An 18157-nucleotide genomic window follows, 5' to 3' on the forward strand; every position below is an offset into this window, starting at 1 on the left:
CCATCTCCAATAACTCTTTATTATTACAAACCTCTATTTTCATATTCTTTGGCACCAGAAATGAAATTTTCAAAATTGGGGGAAATGAGAAGAAAACACTCTTCTCAGTGTTTCCTTTCCACGGGCTCTCACCTCACGTGTGTTCTCAAGTGCGCGTGTACATGTACACACACACACATACGCGCTGCCTACTTCATGGAGAAGACTTCATGCTGCACTCACTTGACACCTGAAACACCCAATCACAAAAACAGATCTCCAAATCCCACCCACTTTTCAAACTCTTACCTCAGTCTCCCAAAATGCCATGGAGACTATCCCAAGAGAGCAGTGGTCGCTCCTGTATTCTCTAGCATGCTCATAATCTGCATGATACACATCTTCAATATGATACATATAATTACTTAGAATACTAACACCAAACAAGCTGGAGTTCATTTATCAGCAGTGTGATTTTAAGGAAGTCACTTTTCTAAGCCTCAGTTTTCTCAGCTGTAAAAACGGGGACAGTAAGAGCCCAGCACCCTTGCTCACGGGGTTGTTAGGAGGACTAGAAGAGGTAATTTTTGCAAAGTGCCAAGTGCAGAACAAATACTCAAAAGATACTAGCTATCTTTATGTTGTCAACCGCCATCCTCTAGCTTCTTGCATATACCTTAGGAGCCCAGCCAGATTCTAGGCTCTTGAGGACAGAGATTACATCTTACAGATGTTTAATAACTACATCTTTATGACTAAATGGCACAAGAAGTTCTAAATAATAAGGCAAAGGGGACAATTATAGCAGGCTAATGGACAGAACTAGTCTAGGGTTAGGAAACAGTAACTTTGCTACATACTTAGAGAATGCCTCATTATGGGCCAGGTGTTACTTAGTAGGTTATGGTAATTTGCATGGGAGACCGTGAATACCTCACCCCAGAAAGTACCTAAATTTACCTAATAAATACAGAAGCTGTACATTAATAGCTGGCCTGTGCAACCACCAGGAATTCTTCCTCCCCGGCCAGGCATCTCACAGAAAGGATCACCCACGGGTTATGTCAGGAGGAGGGGAGCTCTCACAGCAGATCTTGAGGTAGGAAGTAAATACTTTCAGGGGATACTATAAAATAAATAAGCTTAATCTATCCAGGTAACTTAAGTATTTATGAGATGTCCCTGCCTATCATTCACCTCAAAATTGTAAGACAATTTCCAAGGTATTCCTTAGTTCACTGCTAAGGCAGGCAAAGATTTAAAGAAGTTGAGCTAGAAGTTGAAAGAGCTGGGTTTGCCCCAGATGTGTCATTATGTAAATTTACAAGCAGGGAGATGAGCAAAGTGTGTCTTAAGCAACATACAGATGCTTTAATACGCCATCTCCCAGTTCTCTACTTCATGCAACTATCAATTTAAGAAAAATCCTTATTTGTTAACTTTCATGAAAGATAAACAAGAATGCCTTGTAACCATGAAAAAGCACCGTTTCTTCCCTAGAACATAGGACCATTCAGAGGTCTATTTTTTTTTAATCTTTACAAAGTAAGGCTGTGGAACAGCTATATCAAAAGTCCTAGCAACTGAAGACCTGTAAAATTATGATGGAATTTCATCAGGGGAATTATTTCATCCATTCATTCAAAAATACTTACTAAGCACCTAAAGCTCAGGCAGTTCTAGTTGCTCAGCAAACAAGAGACAAAAATACCTTTAAAAGCAAGTTCAAATTCTAGTCAGGGGTAACACTGGTAAACAAATGAACAAATGATTATGAAATACGTGGAATGATGCTGTGTTCTAGAGAAAAGTACAGCAGGAGAAGGAGAGTAAAAGTGAAGAAACAGACTTCTAATCTTATACTGGGGGGTTCAGGGAATGCTTCACTGAGGAAGTAGCATTAAAAGATGAGAAACAGTTTATGTCAGTATCTGGTGATGGGGTTTTCCAAGCAAAGAAAACAACGTGCAATAGTCCTGAAGCAGGAGCTAGATTTTATGCAGATACTCTAAAAGGAAAAAAAAAAAATTTAAACACCTACGTTGGAATCCTAGCTCTGTGCCCTTTACAGGCTCAGTAACCTTTACGAAAAAAAAAACATTACCCGTGTTGAACCTCAGTTTCTTCCTCTGTAATTTAGTACCAAGTAACTCACAGTTATTTCAAGGGGAAAAAAAGATGTTTAAGAACGCAGTATACAGCACTAAGGGATTATTCCCAAGTGTGTGTCCTGAGGGCTGTGGGAAAATCTAATCAAGGCTCTACAGGTTTCAAAGCTAAGCCCTAAATAAATGACCAAGCTTGTTTCCTCGTCTGTCAAAATGAGGAGAATGGCATGTATCTCACCAGGCATTGTGGGGAATTCAATGAATGCGATAATCCACGTAAATACAGCAACTGACAGATAAATTCCTCCTGAGATGAAAAATCAACATTACTCTCTACAGGGGCTCCCCTGCAAGCGGGCAGGGTTCTGCTGCCCGACTCAGATCACATGCCCAGTATGAAGCTCTCTGAAGCCACTCCGCAGGCCTTTGTGGAAGTGACTGTGAAGTCCGGACACTTCAGCGGACTCTGAAGTGCTTTTCCCCCTTCCACACTCTACCGCGATGTTCTAGCTTCTAAGAAACCAGCTTCACTCTCTGGATCCTTTCCAACATACGCATGTCCCATTTCTAAAGGGCTTGAAATTAAACTACCACCAAAAGGGTCTTCTATGGGGTTAGCGACATCCCTCACCAGCCCTCACCTTCTTAGAGCCGCGTCACTTCACTAGCCTTTGGCGCCAGACGCCCTCCTTTTATATGGACGTGATGACGTCACGTCGCATCGCGCTTGCGCAAAGGTGGTGGCGTGTCCAAGCCCAGGTCTGCGCAGCCGCCGGCGCCTTCCCGGAAGAGGTCCGGACCGAGTTGGGCGAGAGAAGTTCGACAGCAGGACGGCCCGCGGGTGAGTGCCCTGAGTGTCTGAGCGTCGGCGCGCCTGTGAGGGGCAAGCTGTTAAGGGGGGTGGGGGGGTGGGAGGGGTGATGAGGAAAGTTCCCGAGTCCTCTCAGTGTGAGTGGGGGTTGGAGTGGTCCGTGGGCTGATGCCTCCGAGAAGATGCAGATCTTCGATTCAAAAGGCAGACTTTGTCTTGGGGTTTGTCTGAAGTGCTGATGGCGGCCGCAGCAGAAGAGAAGTTACCATGGACTAACTTTCCGGGACTTCCTTGACGCTGCATTGGAAACTAGGAGGAAGGCGGCGAGGATTGGCCTGCAGTGACTTCGGGGGAAACTGTCTGTAATTCGACCCCTTCCGGGCGAGCCTGCGAGCGATTGCTGTCCGCGGTGCTGAAAACAGAGAGGCGCCTTGAGGAGGAAACCCGTTGAGGGCAGGGCGGTGTTTCCCTTTCTCTTGGCTGCACTCAGTGTCCTACAGTGTGTGCGTGCTGAAGGAAAGGCTCAGGGGAAAAAAATTTTTTTTAATCAGTGCTAGACACTCAGGAGATGTTAATCAGTATTAATGTCATAATTTAGGAAAGCCAGTGCTTCATTCCAAGAAGGAATTTTCAGCCCTGTTTTTTATTATAACAGCTCAAGTTGCAGTCTCCCTTTGGGCAGGCACCTTCAGCTCTTGTATCCAACCAGATGATTTGCCTTCAGACTCACAGCCTTCAGAGTAGTTCTCTAGATCTCTGTCTGTACTGGCCCAGGCACTTCATCCAAGGTGAGCTTGCTCTTGGTGTAAAGCGTTTTGTGAAAATGGATTTTCCTAAACTCCCCACATCAGAGTCCAGAGCAGCCCAGGTAAAGTGAAAGGACCTAATTGTGCTTTTCTCCTTGGTTAGGAATGAAAATACTTCCCTATTTGGAAGAGAGATGGTGAACTGGGCAGTCTTCCAGTAAAGAAAAGACTATGAATTTCCAGTTGGTTCTCATACTTGTTTACCTTTATGTCTGTGTGTGTGAGGGATGGTATTCCTGTGTTAAATTTTACAGAGTAGATTTTCTTTTCTGTCTGTTGATTCAATAAAATGTTTACTAGTGTTAGTACCAGCTGCTTGTTTGTTTTGAATTCTGATGAAGGTTAAAGTGTGGGGAGAAAAGAGGGGAAAATGTGAAATATGTTTTTACCTGTATCATAATGTTCTGGGATCCATCTGGCATATGGAAAACTGCGCTGTGAGTAAAAATCTTTTTAAATGCATTCTTCTATACATTATTACAGCTCAAGTTGTACTCAACCAATGGGTTAAGGTGCTGAAATGATCAAATGTTGCAAAGCTGAGGACATGTGGTAGAAGTAACTTTAAACGTTCTCATTATTTAGCAAAAAGCTTGTAAGGGCAGCTTTGATTAAAGATGACGTCTCTGTTCACTCAAGAAATTCACCTTTCTAAAAGACATGATGAAATGTAAGTTTTTGTTTTTTTAAGGCTAATCTCAATGTACAAATTGTACTGGCTTTATTAGTGAAACTGAGTTCACAGGAACGTGAACTAAAAGTGTGTCATTTTAATCATGACACTTGAGAGATTTTATGATTTTAGGATCAATTTAGAGATTGATGTTAGGGAATGTTATTGTCGAGAATAACAAAAATTAAAAGGTATAATTATGTTTTATGTCTTTTTACTTTTTGTTACTAATATCTAGACAAATTCATTCTTCCTCTTGCCCTTTCCAGGCTCCACACTGGTATTGAACGAACTTCTCTAAGCCTCTTTATCGAGCTGGCTTTCATGGGTCCATGACCTGTGCAATCACAGGCCCTGTACTTGCAGGGCTCTGATGTCGCCGTCCTGAAATTCCCAGTACATTTTTAACATGGCCCCCACATTTTCATTTTGCACTGAGCCCTCCTCCTCAAACCTCTGTCTGTGGGCTCGCATGTTTTCTTTTAATTAATTACCAGGCCCTCTTCTGTGGCCTTCTAAGATACTTTTCTTACAAAAATGACTGTTCAGAGACCTAGGTTTTTAGTCCTACCCTCAAGAACAGTCCTATACAATCTAGTATTTCTTGAGAATCTCAACTATTTGGGAAACGGTTAGACAGGTGTGTGTACCATTTGTGTATTTTTTTTCTCATCTGATCACTTAATAGGACCAAAAACTTGTAAAATAAGCATTTAACCTGTGAGAAGCTTTTGAAGTATAGTATATGTAGCAAAGCACTTTGATAATTACAACTTTGTACATTTTCCTTAAATTACTGTCTTACCTTGTGAGTATGCATGTATATACACAGCCTCTCACTCATATATGGAACCATCATCTTTCTCTTGGAAAAAGAGGGAAAAAATATTTTTATTGCTTCTTCAAACATATGGAAGTTTAGCACAATTCTAAATGTGTAACATAAGATTCAGGGGTATTGAAGTGTTAAGCAGAAGGTTCCGTATAGCAAGTTATATCAATGTATGTGTGTGGGGAGGTATATATAAGTATGTGTGCAAAGGGATATGTATTACAGCTTGCATTTTCACTAGAAAATTTTTAACACTAATTTCAAAAGACCAGAGAAGTTTAAAAAACAAAAACAAAAACAAAAACAAGCATGTACTTAACAGCGTATGTTAATGAAAATAAAAATAAAAATAAAAATAATTTTACCCAGACTTCAGACTTACTGAATGACCTAAGTTTTTCACTGTCTTATTAATTGACATAGTAATTTCACTAGCCTATTAAATTGACATAGTAGTTGGATCTCAAAATAGGTTGAATTGAAGTGAGGTGCAATTAAGAAATGAATTCTTTGCATTGGTCAAGAATAAAATGCTTCCTTTTTTAAAAACTGTATATAATCTTCATTTTTTTCCTAGAGTATCACAAAGATTAATATTACTGCAACAAATGGAGGATAAACTTGGAGGTCAAAATAAGGAAAAGGCATCTCAGATGCAAGCAGCTGAGACTGCTTTTAAAAGGAACCTTAGTCTTTTAAAGGTAAGATTCTCTGACTTAAGCATAGCAGTTTTTTCCCACTTTTGCCAAAAAGATTAAGTGAATTTTTCATAACTTTGATATTTATATGATTTCTTTGTTATGAGTAACAAATAGAATTAATGGCTCACTATCTGTTTTTTAAACACGTTAGCTGGATAAGAAGCATATGGATTCTCGTTTTTTAAAGTGAAAAATCTTGAAGTTTCCTTAGGCTACATGATTTTTCATTAGCCAGAAAAATCAATGACTACAGGGGGAATTTTAAGGTCACCTTTGTGCAAGAAGTAACAAATACAAGATACAGCTCCCATCTTCCATCTTTTACTTGTAGGAAGATCCTGAAACATTGTAAAGTACCTAGAATGTATTTAGAACAATTTGGTGTTGCCCTACTGGGGCCACAGTCAACACACAGAATTCATATCTAAGATAACAGATTTCCCAGATCTTCTCTGATGGTGATGGAGGAGGTGGTCAAAGTATGTGATTGCGCAGGGCCTCGCCATTTGGCCAGTGTGCCCATTTGGAGTAAAATCATATGTGTAACATTTTTGGCTGCTTGCTATACTCTGCTTCCAGAATTGTATGGCTTCATCCATAATTAAAACCCTAAAGTTTGCTTCCATTCAAGCTTCCAAGAGATCCTATGACTAAAACATTTGGTAGTGAGGCTATATTATTTAAGTTATAAAGCAGTGTTTTCAGTTTTTTATTGTTAAATATTTTCATCGATAGGCATGATGTAGTTATCTTCTGTCCTCACTGGAGGATAAAGGGAGAGGGAAAATTCAGTTATCTTCTCAGTTTCTGGCAGTTTGATCCACAGTAATTTAAGTCACAGCCATAGTGCTACCAAAGCATTCTATATTGCCATATGTCTTACTTGCCCAATGGTGTTTGCAATATTTATTTTTAAATGGAAATATATAGGATAATCTAGAATTTGCTGTGAAAAGTCAGAAAAACTAAATTAGAAGTCTTGAAGGCTTGATTGCTCCTTACCTACAGCAAGTGCAGGTGACATTAAGTGTCTTTCTTTGAAAGAGCAAGTATTTGATGAGGGTCCAGGGGGTCCTTACTGTTGAGCAAGTTCTGGACAGAAAGTGGGGATAACCAAGTACGTACAAATTAGGGTCTAGAGCAAGTAGCTTACAGGCTTAGTTGATGACATAAGGTTGTCACACACAAGATAGAGACCATGGATGATCAAACATTAATTATGTGGAGGAATAAGTGTAAAACCTCTTTGAGAGCTAGAATATTCTATGAGGTCTCAGAGAGGAAGCTAAGCTGGAGTTGTGTTTCAGTAGGCAGAAGGAAAACCATTCTGTTGGATTCTTACAGAAGAGCCAAGACCAGAAGAATAAATGGCTTTACTAATGTTGATGAGACCCTGAGCTAACTAGCTTGGAAAGTCACAGGAAACAAGGTTGAATGTGTATTGTGAGACCAGTTAAAGAAGTTGAGACTTGATATGGAGAGCTAATACAGTACTGAAAGCAAGCAAAAAAAAAAAAAAAAAAAAAGAGAGAGACTCATGTAAGAAACATATGAGTGGGTCTTTAAGAAAGATTCATCTGCTGTTTAGATGCAAAGTGATTTTAAGAATGATGAGATCGGATAAGTAGGGTAGCTAAGAAATCACGATCATATCCAGAAGGAAGATAACGATATAGACTCCCTGTAAAAAACTTGAAAGAGCAAAGATGAGAAAGCGTATCTCCCATATCATCCTGCCCATCTAGAAATTAGTATATTTTTGTATATTTCCTTTGTCTTTTTCTAAACATTTTTTAAGCCTCTGTTACATGCCAGATGCATGCTTGCTATTAGAGATGCGGTTTTTTCCCTTTTTTTTTTAAAAACATACTTGAAATAATTGGATATGCAGGCTTTTTGTCCTTCTTTCCTTCATATTATTTTTTTTAGACTCTGAATATAATTTTAGTGGCTCTACCATAGAAGTTATTGTGAAAGTAAAATAAATAGGACTTGAGTACAGAATTTGAGTTGGGAAAGCCTTTTAAAAGCATATAGATTAGATTCTCATCTAGAGGTTTTCTTTTTTTTTTTTTTTCCCAGCACAAAAACTTTTTCCAAAGATGTAAAATAGATAAAAGTGGACCTGCTTTAGCCCAAAGCCCTGTCCATTCAGCACTTCCTTCTTGCACTGCTGTGGCTCTAAGGAACTGTGCAAACCACGGATCTGGGCTAATCACTTACTTTAAAGATAAGGAAACCATAAGGTAATGACTCCTAATACCCCTTGTCAAGAACAGGTTGAGTTCTGTCAGGATAGGTACTTCAGCACAGAGTGCACTTTAAAGCGGTGCTGTTAAAACTTGGAGGCATTTCTATAAAGATAGTAACAGACTAAGGATGACCTATGCCCGTCCCTTATTTCACCTTACTCACATGTTCCGAACAGTACAGTACGATGGCGTAACAAACACGAAAAGGGCACGAGCTTTAACTTTTGGAAAGAAAGATCATACAACATCTTTCAATGATACGGTTTTACACTTAGAGAAGCCAAAGGTGTTTTAAAACTAGCATATTATGACTTAAGTACAATTCACGGAGAAAACATAAACATACAGAAGTCAACAGCAATCCTGTATATACAGCTGGAAAATGGCGATCACATTCCCATTCGCAAGAGAATTAGAAAACACTTACTTGGGGGGTTGTCTTAACGCTCCGAACGAGGGACTTGCATGCCAGGTATACAGTCAGTTATACTGTACTTTAGTGGGAGATAGAAGAGAAAAGTTAAGTAGAGACGTACGCCTTAATCCTGACTGGGGAGACCATTATCTTTCTAAGTCAGTTGTCACAAAGCCATCTTTCAGTTTAATAAAATCCCAACAAGCAATTTCTCTAACTGCATTTGAAAAAATAAATTAACACAAAATATTGAAGAATTATTTCAAAAGACACTAATCCCATCAAAGAGTCCAACATATTAATAAAAGAATGACCATGAGTAGAAGCAGTGAAGAAAACTCACAGTGAGGGTTCAGTCAGTAAATACCATAGAAGACAGTGGGCTTGGGAAGCAGGCTCAGTGGGTTTTCCTGTTAGTATTCAGACAGTGAAACTTACCTCCCTTTTAAAAACAGAAACATGGTGGATTTCTGAGACACAGGAGATTTTATTTCTACTAGGACTTCCATGGTACAGACTATCATCACTCCCACCTTTCCCTCCACAAAATTTAATTTATCCCAAAGAGGCAATTTTTTGGTAACAAATGTCATCTTGTGTGGACGAACGATTGCAGGTACAGCAAGCGCTTCCCTCAGGAACACCCTGGAAGCCTCCATGGGGCAGCTGGCAGTTCGAGCATTCAACCAACTGCCACCCAGCATGGCCAGGGACCTCCCGGCCCTTCTCTCGCCTCCTCACACGTCTCCCTTGCTCCAGTTCCTAAGTTTAACAAAAGCCTACTTGTTCCTTGTACCAGCGATCCTGCACCTCACGCTTCAGGATGTTATTCTTGCTACCTCCAGCAGATTAAAAGATTAAACCCAGCCCGGCCAGAGCTGGGTTGGAGGGAGTGGTGTAGGTAGACAGAAGGAAAGAGAGCGATCTTTTTGTGCTCATGGTTTACTTTTCCTAGAAAACTCATTTATATAGGCTCCTGAATCATACCATAGAGTAACATCCACAACGGCAGCATGCTTTTTAAATGTTATGAAAATTTTCACACCTACGTAAAAGAGGGCAGAGAAGGATGCACTTCCGTGCGCTTATCACCCAGATTCAATCATTCTCAGGTCACAGCCCATCATGTTTTAGCTATACTCCCCCCCCCCCCCCCGCTTCAGATCATTTTGAAGCTAATCCTCAGATGCTGCTTTGTTTCGCCTGTATTTCAGTATGTCTCTTTCCATACACCAGTGTTCATCACCAAAAGATAAATACTATTTTAAGCAGAATCAAAATATCAGTATCAACTTAAGAAATGAACAATAAATCCTCAAATATCCAATCAGGTTCCAAATAAAATCCAATTTGTAATTGATGGATAGGTCTCCTAAATTTCCCCGCCCCACCCTTTTTCCCCTCCTTTAAATATATCTGTTGAAGGAATTGGGTCATTTGCCCTGTAGAGTTCCTGGATATGGCTGAGCCATCACTGCGTTGTCTACAGGGTGTTCCTCTGTTCCCCTAATTCCTATAATTGATAGTTTTAAGCTGTGCTGTGCACCAGAAATGTAATTCAAGCCACATATGTCATTTTAAATTCTCTAGTAATCACTTTTAGTAATATCAAAATAAACAGGTTACTTAAAATGTTATTAAAATTTCAAACACAGTTCAAATGTAAATATTATAAAAAGTCAGTCAATATTTTTGATCCTTTTTTTCTTACTAACTCTTCAAAATTCAGTGTGTATTTTACACTTACAGCACATCTTAATTCAGACTCATACATTTCAAGCACTCAGAAGCCACATGAAGCTAAGGGATACTGCATTAACAGTGCAAACTACAGAGGCCTGATCAGACTGAGGTTCCGAGGTGTAGGGGAAGAATGCTTCCAGAATGCCCGGCTGTCTCTCTTTTTTGGAATGTTAGCTGTCACTGATGATCACTGCCTAAGCTTATTCACTAGGGGTTGCAGAAACTAACATTCAGATTATTTTATTCCTTCTTCTTCAATTGCTGATTATTTATATTAAGAGAAATGTCCCTTCGTCAGTTATTTGGTTACAATGAGGTGTATTTCACATAGAAAAAAGCATGGTGAGTGCTTGATTCTCTATTTAATTTTCAAAATAATAGGTTGGTTCTCTGGTATCCTCTAAAAGTGACTGATTAGGTGTTGCTGGTTTGGGTTTTCTTTTTCTTTTTTTTCCTAAGATGTCTGGGATTTTAAATGTTTCAATCCATTTAAATTTTTATTCCTGTTTATTTTCAAATTGTCCCATTTTTGCCAAGTGGGAGCCTCTTCAGGTTAGCTCCTGAATGCTTCTGACTGATCATAAGAGTCGGAGAGCTTCCTTTCTTTCTGGTCTGGTGAAATCTTCCGGGCTCATCATGTGCATGTGCTGCTCAGACCTGGAATTGGCTGTTGTTCCAGGGAGCCCTGGATCCTTTTGGTAGGAAATATGTTTAGAGCCCTCAATCTGGGCACTCATGGTGTTCATTGCAACATTTTTTTTTCTTAAAGATAAAATACATCTTTTAAAGATAAAATACAAAATAAAGAGCTCATGTCAGAAATTCCCAAATTCCAATTTGTAAGACTTTTAACTTAGAATCATGGATCCTATACCTCTCACTTTTTTGTCAAACCAAAAATCTGTTCCTCAAGAATTTTCCACGACCAACATAACTTACTTACTTTATCCTGTGATACAGACACAGTATCTGAGCACAGAGAAAGATTTGGTCTCACCACCAATATGACTGCTGACTGGTTTCTGGTCAGATACTTTTTACCACCCTTTTTGTTCCCCAGTGTACCTCACTGGGGATGCTCAGTCAAATTACTGTGCTCTAAGGCCGCCTGATGTGCAATAATTATTCTCCGTGTGGTTACACCACTGACTAGATAGCAGTTCAGTTTGTTTCATTTTATTTTTAAATTGTAAGGACTGCTTTGTCATTTGTTCTATAAATGTATAAAATTTTAAATGGTCTCGTGACGAATCTATAAAACAGGACAAAGCATAGCCAGGTAAAGCTGGCCAACTAGACTTCCTTCCTCTCATCTCTTTTCCTTTTCCCTGCCTACCACCCCTGTTTTGTTTTGTTTTGTTTTTTAAGTTTTTGGTTTATACTCAGGAAACTTTGACACCTCAGCCTTTATTTAATGAATATTTAAGTACCTAGTACATACCCTGCACTTTGTTAGATGCTCAGATGCTTAAAGGCTGTATGAAACATAGTATTTACCTTCAGGGCAGCACATAGTTAAAGAGAAGGCTCTTAAATCCAAACGTTAGGATATAACCTGCTACAGAAGGCTGTGGTGAATTTGCCAACATTTTGAGTCAGGCCAAGGAATTCATGCTTGATCTTCTGTATTGTGGGTACCAATTTTTTTTTCAATCTAGGGGAGGACATATTTAAAGTAGTTCTTAGCAAAACTAATCAATTCCATGTTACATATGAATTCAAGTAAAATGAGATACAATCTAGGCATGAGTATAAGTGTTAAGTATTTGTTGAATGACTAAGTGTGATATTACGGCCATAGCCTAGGGAATAACAGGGAAAGACTAGAAATTCATCCTGAAGGAACAATATATGGAGCATTGAATTTTTAAACGGCAGAAATAGTAAGAGTTGGAGAGAGTGAATACAACACGGTTATCTAAGTGAATTCATTCCCCTCTCTGATATACTCAACACATTCAGTGGGAAAAGAAGAATTTAGTTTTATCAGGTTGAGAAACAAGAGCTGGAAGAAAAGTTAGCCATCCCTCTACAGTAAGAACTGAAGCTAGTTAAGAGACAATCTCGGAGGGAGAGAAAGTAAAAAGATGGGGACAGATGTCACAAATCTTAAGAAAGCCCACACTTCAGATTAACAGGAGAAGAAGGAGCCAGCCAAGGAGAAGGAAGTAGGAGTCAGAGAGGTGTGTTAAACTAAGGAGGAAGTTCCCTGGAGGGGTGATAACCCTTTGTGGAAGTGCTGCAAAGATGACAGTCAGGTCATTCACCAGAGACCTGCTGTGACAGGCCACACCTCCCTCCTGTCTGCTCTCACGGTTACAGAGCTGCTCTTCTGTAAGAGATACTCAGTGTCCTTATTTTCTGATCTTTAAGAAAAATGTCTCATCTTGCTGATTGGTGCTGGTGGAGCCTAGAGCTACCGGTAAGGAGAACTTCACAACTGTTCTTAGAGTAACGGTAAAATTGGGGTTAGGATTTTTATTCTGTTTGATTTGTGAAAATAAAAAGTGATTCTTCCGGGTCCTGGTAAAATCTCAGCGTAATCGGAAGAGTTGGGTCTCACGTATCTGTCGTATCATTTGCATCAAAAGTGCTTTAGCGTGTGTCTTGACCGTGAACTTCTGGTATGGGATAGACGTGCTACTAGACAGGATTTTTACATCCCCAAATAGTTGTTTTTCCCCTTCAAGTCACCTTCTTCGAGACAGCAGGTGCATTAATGGTTGGGCAACTTCGGGGAGTCCCTTTAGGGAATTTCCTGTTTTTCCCTTTTCCATTTCACACCCATTCCCTGCTCCCGCCGCTGCCATCTGCTATCTCTTTTCTCCTGTTCAGCGTTGGCTTCTTCACACCCCACTCCCACGCCCTTTTCCATCGCTCTCCGTCTGTCCAACAGCCCTGTACTTAGACTGCTCCAGTGCTTGTACAGGGACCAGAGAACTTCCTCTTTCCTATCAACTCACGCAGCTCAAAGCAGAGGAAATCTACACGGCCTTCAGCCAACGCCCCTGTGAACCTGACAAACACCAGGAAGTACAGGACAACGCAGGTGCTGACCTGTTAAACAGGGCTCGAATGTTTCTGTGACAACATGCCAAGTCCTACATTTCTGGACGTGCACTTTATGTTCAGATCTAGGTAAAATCTTAACCAGGGTATGAATTAACCTTAAATACTCTTGTGTTTGAACAACCCTAAGAGCAAATACAGACATCTTCAAGTCCAACTACGAAGTCATGCCTGGTGCTTGAATGCCATCAACTGAATGAATTACTACCTAGCAATAAAACTTGCCTTTGAGATTAGCTTAGAAATCTAGTACTAAAAATCTAGACAGTATTATAGAAAGGCTTTTGTTGCAGAGAACTGAGGTACCTCATTGTGTCATTAATATACCACTTGGAATGATGTGGACAGACTAGAACCCTTCACTTTTCAGGTTAGCATAGTGTGGGTCTGAGTATCTGATTGTTTTGAGTATCTGAATATTTGACTATTTTATCCATCTGGCTGTTTTTTAATGATTTTTAAAGCTAACGTGGTATTCCGAGCAGTTTTAGAGGAAGTTCTTTTTCCAAGAATTATTGGCATTTACTAACTACTTAAAATGAAGGAGGCAGAACTTAGAAGTACCACCCCCAGCCCCTGCCTTTTATTTTACAATATGAAACCCTGCATTCTGTATTTGAAACTGGTTAAGTAAGCAATGATCAGTTCTCCGTCAGTGCCCCTCCATCAGTTCCAACTGTGTATCCAGAGGAGAGTTTAAGGGTATAGATATTGCAATTACAGGTGCCACTGGTGCGTGTCATGTAAATACATTTTGTTCTGAAAATGCTGTTATCTGTTACAGGATATAGAAGCGGCAGAGAAGTCTCTTCAGACCCGGATTCACCCACTTCCACGGCCTGAGGTGGTTTCTCTTGAGGTGAGAATCTTAACGAACAAATGTAAGAGATCCTATTCTGTTCGTAGTGCATTGTAAATTAACTAGTGGTTGTGTGTGTATATTAGCCAGATTTATTCTTTCCATGAAATAAACTAGAAGTGTGTGTGTGATTGCTCTATGTCCAGCATGCCATGCTTTGTACGTACTATAGGTAATCCATAAGAATCTTGCTTTAAAAAGATTTCTGTCAAGTGCAAATGTTACCGAAATCCTGTGTCTTTTCACCTGATTACTTAGAAATAACTATCTTGTTAAATCACAACAGACAAGATGCACTCAGTCTTAAGACGACAGCATGCCTAACCAAAATGCTTTTCCTGATGGCTGATGTGAGAAATGGCACTTCAGTCTCTTCACCAAAAATGCAACCAACGCTGTTTAAATGCATATTATCGTGCAGTGTAGTGTGGCTTTTGTCTGTTTAATTTTGCTCAGTTGAAGAACAGGCTGGGAAGATGGTTGGCAAAAATAAACCATATTTGGTACGTGAGTGTATTTGTGCTGAAAGGGAAGTTGCTACATATAGAAGAGTTAGATTTCATATATTTAATGACCTTTTTTAAATACAGTTTGGCTGGCTGCCTAACCAGGGATGTGAACAGACTCAGAATTAAAGGCTGAGAATTGCCCTTCAATTTTCTGTGTCATCTAGACTAATAAGAAAAGGCAGTGATCAAGGACAGAAAAAAACTCCGGTACAAAGTTGTGCCTTGGGCATGTCTTTTTCTTTGTTGAATTCTCCAATACCTTCCTCTGGCCCGTACAGGGCCCACACAATAGGGGTTAATCCAGCCGTGAATGGCGGAGACACTGCCAACCACAGGCTTGGGTTGGTATTTTTCTTGGCTAGTCTTGCACAGCAGGCTGACCTTTATTTTAAGCATGTCGGGCTATTTCTCAGACCACATGCATAGATGCATAGATACAGAGACTCCCTCACCATCTTCAGCTTTCAGAACCCCCCTACCTTTTTAATGCTCAGAGGGAATAATCACGTGTCCCCAACGTGATCTCTTTGGCTGAACTTCCCAAAGAGAGATTGATAGTGACGATCTAATACAAAACGCCCTCCTATGCAGAGCTTTTGGCAGTTTCCTTTTCTTTGGCCTCCTTAGGGCACTCAACCTAGAAACCACCCAGGCTTGTAGACACGTTAGAGCACCGTGGTGTGAGCTGGTAGAGCGTACAGACTGCCATGGTCAGGCCAGTAACACAGCATCTCAACTTCCGAGTTATCTGAATTAAAAATAATTGGATGATGTTGATATTATTTTCTCATTATACCAAAAAAAAAAAAAAAGGTGGAGGGGAAAGAAGTTACCATATGCCCTATCAAGTGCTCTTCTGAAAGATACAGTGGATGCTTATTTTTAACGTGATTCCCCCCATACAATTAAGGGGTCGATTCACCTGAATCCAAAAACATCCTCTTTATACTCCACTTCCTGATCTCATCCCGGGTCAAATCTTTTTCTGTTCATTCTAAAACAGTTGTTCCTATTGTGTCATTTCATTGCGATAATTTTAGTATGGCTAATCATTTGCTATGGGATCGGGAACATGAAACAAAAACTCACCATGATGGTGTAGCCCCAAATAGTACGACGGGTAATAATCACAAGACTGGCCACAAGAGGGCGCGTAAAATCACAATAAAATTCTGAAACCTGTAATTCTGCCAGGCTCCGGTTTTACTGAGAAATTTGAAAATTAACACTAGTAAGTAGCCAGGTTTTTTTTTTTCTTCTAAAATTAACATAAAATATTCTGTAGAGGAAGTGCATTCTACGTATATGTGTGAGTGTGTGTACACGCACCCACACACTTAAGTGAATAAACATTTAGACTATTATGAAGAGCCAAGTTCAATTGCCTGATACGCTTTTTTACTTTTGGACGTTGTTTTTTTTTTTTTTTTCCAGACTCTTTACTGGGCATCAGTAGAAGAATATATTCCCAAATGGGAACAGTTTCTTTTAGGAAGAGCACCATATCCTATTGGTGTTGAGAATCAAAATGAAGCAGAAAATACCATTCAGAAGGAGGCGCAGCGATAGCTTCTTCACATACTATTTCAAAAAAAAAAAAAAAAACCTGTTCCGTAAAGCTGAGTGTTCAAGAACATGCAGGTCACTTTAGGAATCGGATATGTTCACATTGTCTCATTACCCCCTCAACGACAATGAAAACTGGGAAATCTACTGGCAACTCGCAGGCTGTCACCTACTCTTTCAACATCAGGAAACTGCTTTCAGCCAAACCCACAGAAGTATTAAGAACTAGTATTGAAAGGTGGACTCTGCTGATTAAATAAGTTGCTAAATGAGTGTTGTGTGATTTTTTTTTTTAATCACTTTCAGTCATTCTTATCTAAACAGTGAATACCAGTGGCTCTGATTTTACATTTTCTAGAATCTTGACCTTTCACTTGTTTTGTGCTGGGGACAAGGCACAGGAGCAAAGTGGTTGTATGTTCACCGTTATCATTTTTTTTTTTAACAAATGAAAAGACAGTGACAATTAACTGCTTTAGTATAATAATATCGCTCAGAAAATAGATTCATAGGCTTTTGCTCCTCATAGGGAAGCGAACCTGTAAGAATTCTGGAAGAAAGAACTGAACTACGAAGCACTCAGTGAGTTCCCAGTTTTAGGAGAGCTCAGACTGGGTTCTCGAAAAGGACACCTATCAGAGCTGGTATTGGTTACTGGATTTCCACTTGGTTATTTAAAGACAGCCAGCCCTGTGAATACAAGTAACTCCTCTCTCATCTTTTCATCTTCAAATCTGCCCTTTCCTCTCCCTTCTGTTTTTGTTATTTCTCAAACTGTCAGAAAGCTTTGGGTCACAACCCTCAAGAGCTTCAAGACTTCCCAGCCCACCACTGCTGGACCACTCAAAAAAAATTTTTTTAATTTTCTAATTATAAAAGCATCTCCTGCTTAGTCAAGGGAGTCTACCTCACAATGAAAGATTTTCAATTTCAAACTGGTTTGTGATTTTCAAAGACGACAAGAGGACAAGCTACAAACAATAACAAAGTCCATTGTGCTGATAAGTTCCTTGAAACTATCGTCTTGGAAATACCCTGTTGAGTGGGTGTCGGTGTGGGTAACAATAACGTTGCTTTCATAATATGCACTGGCAGATCCACACACTTCTCTCCAGTGTTAACAGTTGTAATTAAGGAATAAACAGCACGGAGTGTCAGTCCGATGACAATTTCATCTATAGTGTCACAATACAAAATGTCACAAAATATTAGAACTGTTACACAACTATAAAAAGGATCGGCTTAAAAGCCGAAAGCCCTTTTAAAAGGAAGACAGAGAAAGGAAGAAAAAAAAGAAAACTGGCAGAGAGACCAGAACAATTTTATACCTTCTCAAGAATGTTCTGTCACGAAAATAAATTGATATTTTTTTTCCCCCTGTTACATTGCAGTTTGGTTTCTAGCCATCCAGTTGATTTAGCAGGAGAATGCAGGGCTTTTTAGCAGCTTTGAATTGGTAAACAGATTTAGATGTAGTACAGAGAACATGAGGAAGTTTTTTCTTTTTTTTTTAACATCCAATCTTTCCCAGCATATGCACATAAGAAGGTGAATGAAGCAATGTGAAACTTATTTCTCTTTAGTCAAGTGGAAAAAAGGCTAAACATTTGTTGAGATGGTAAAATATTGTGTCAAGCAAGTAAGCACATTCCAAAATTAAACAGTGGTTGATACATGAACGTCCTCAAATATTTGAGCACACACTTCCTTTGAGTTCTGTAAATTAAATCACCAGTAGGTTAGATTAAAATACAGAATGAATAGCAACTTAACCATCTCAGGAAAGGTACAGGTTTCTGCTCCCCTAAATGGACTAACTCGCTAAATAGTTTTT

At 39.5% G+C, this 18157-nt stretch overlaps 1 protein-coding gene across 2 annotated transcripts; it reads left to right on the forward strand.

Annotated features, from left to right (window-relative positions):
* Window positions 1–2835: 2835 nt before the first annotated feature.
* Window positions 2836–16595, forward strand: CEP15 (centrosomal protein 15). Of its 2 annotated transcripts, none has more exons than XM_072941594.1 (6): window positions 2836–2928; window positions 3554–3686; window positions 4188–4374; window positions 5787–5910; window positions 14174–14248; window positions 16192–16595. In XM_072941594.1, the coding sequence occupies exons 3-6, from the start codon at window positions 4322–4324 to the stop codon at window positions 16324–16326; spliced, it is 387 nt and encodes a 128-aa protein (XP_072797695.1). In that variant the 5' UTR covers window positions 2836–2928; window positions 3554–3686; window positions 4188–4321; the 3' UTR covers window positions 16327–16595. The 2 variants fall into 2 exon arrangements, with proteins under 2 accessions (XP_072797695.1, XP_015092097.1); XM_015236611.3 differs by having other exon boundaries at window positions 4290–4374.
* Window positions 16596–18157: the final 1562 nt, after the last annotated feature.

The sequence above is a fragment of the Vicugna pacos genome, chromosome 17 (assembly GCF_048564905.1).
Source record: "Vicugna pacos chromosome 17, VicPac4, whole genome shotgun sequence".
Lineage (NCBI taxonomy): Eukaryota > Metazoa > Chordata > Mammalia > Artiodactyla > Camelidae > Vicugna > Vicugna pacos.

Excerpts from the sequence above, each read along its gene's own strand:
- CEP15 (XM_072941594.1), top strand. The coding sequence starts at position 4,322 with ATGACGTCTCTGTTCACTCAAGAAATTCACCTTTCTAAAAGACATGAT. Across the intron at positions 5,911-14,173 it reads GGAACCTTAGTCTTTTAAAG|GATATAGAAGCGGCAGAGAA; the intron begins GTAAGATTCTCT and ends TATCTGTTACAG. Across the intron at positions 14,249-16,191 it reads CTGAGGTGGTTTCTCTTGAG|ACTCTTTACTGGGCATCAGT; the intron begins GTGAGAATCTTA and ends TTTTTTTTCCAG.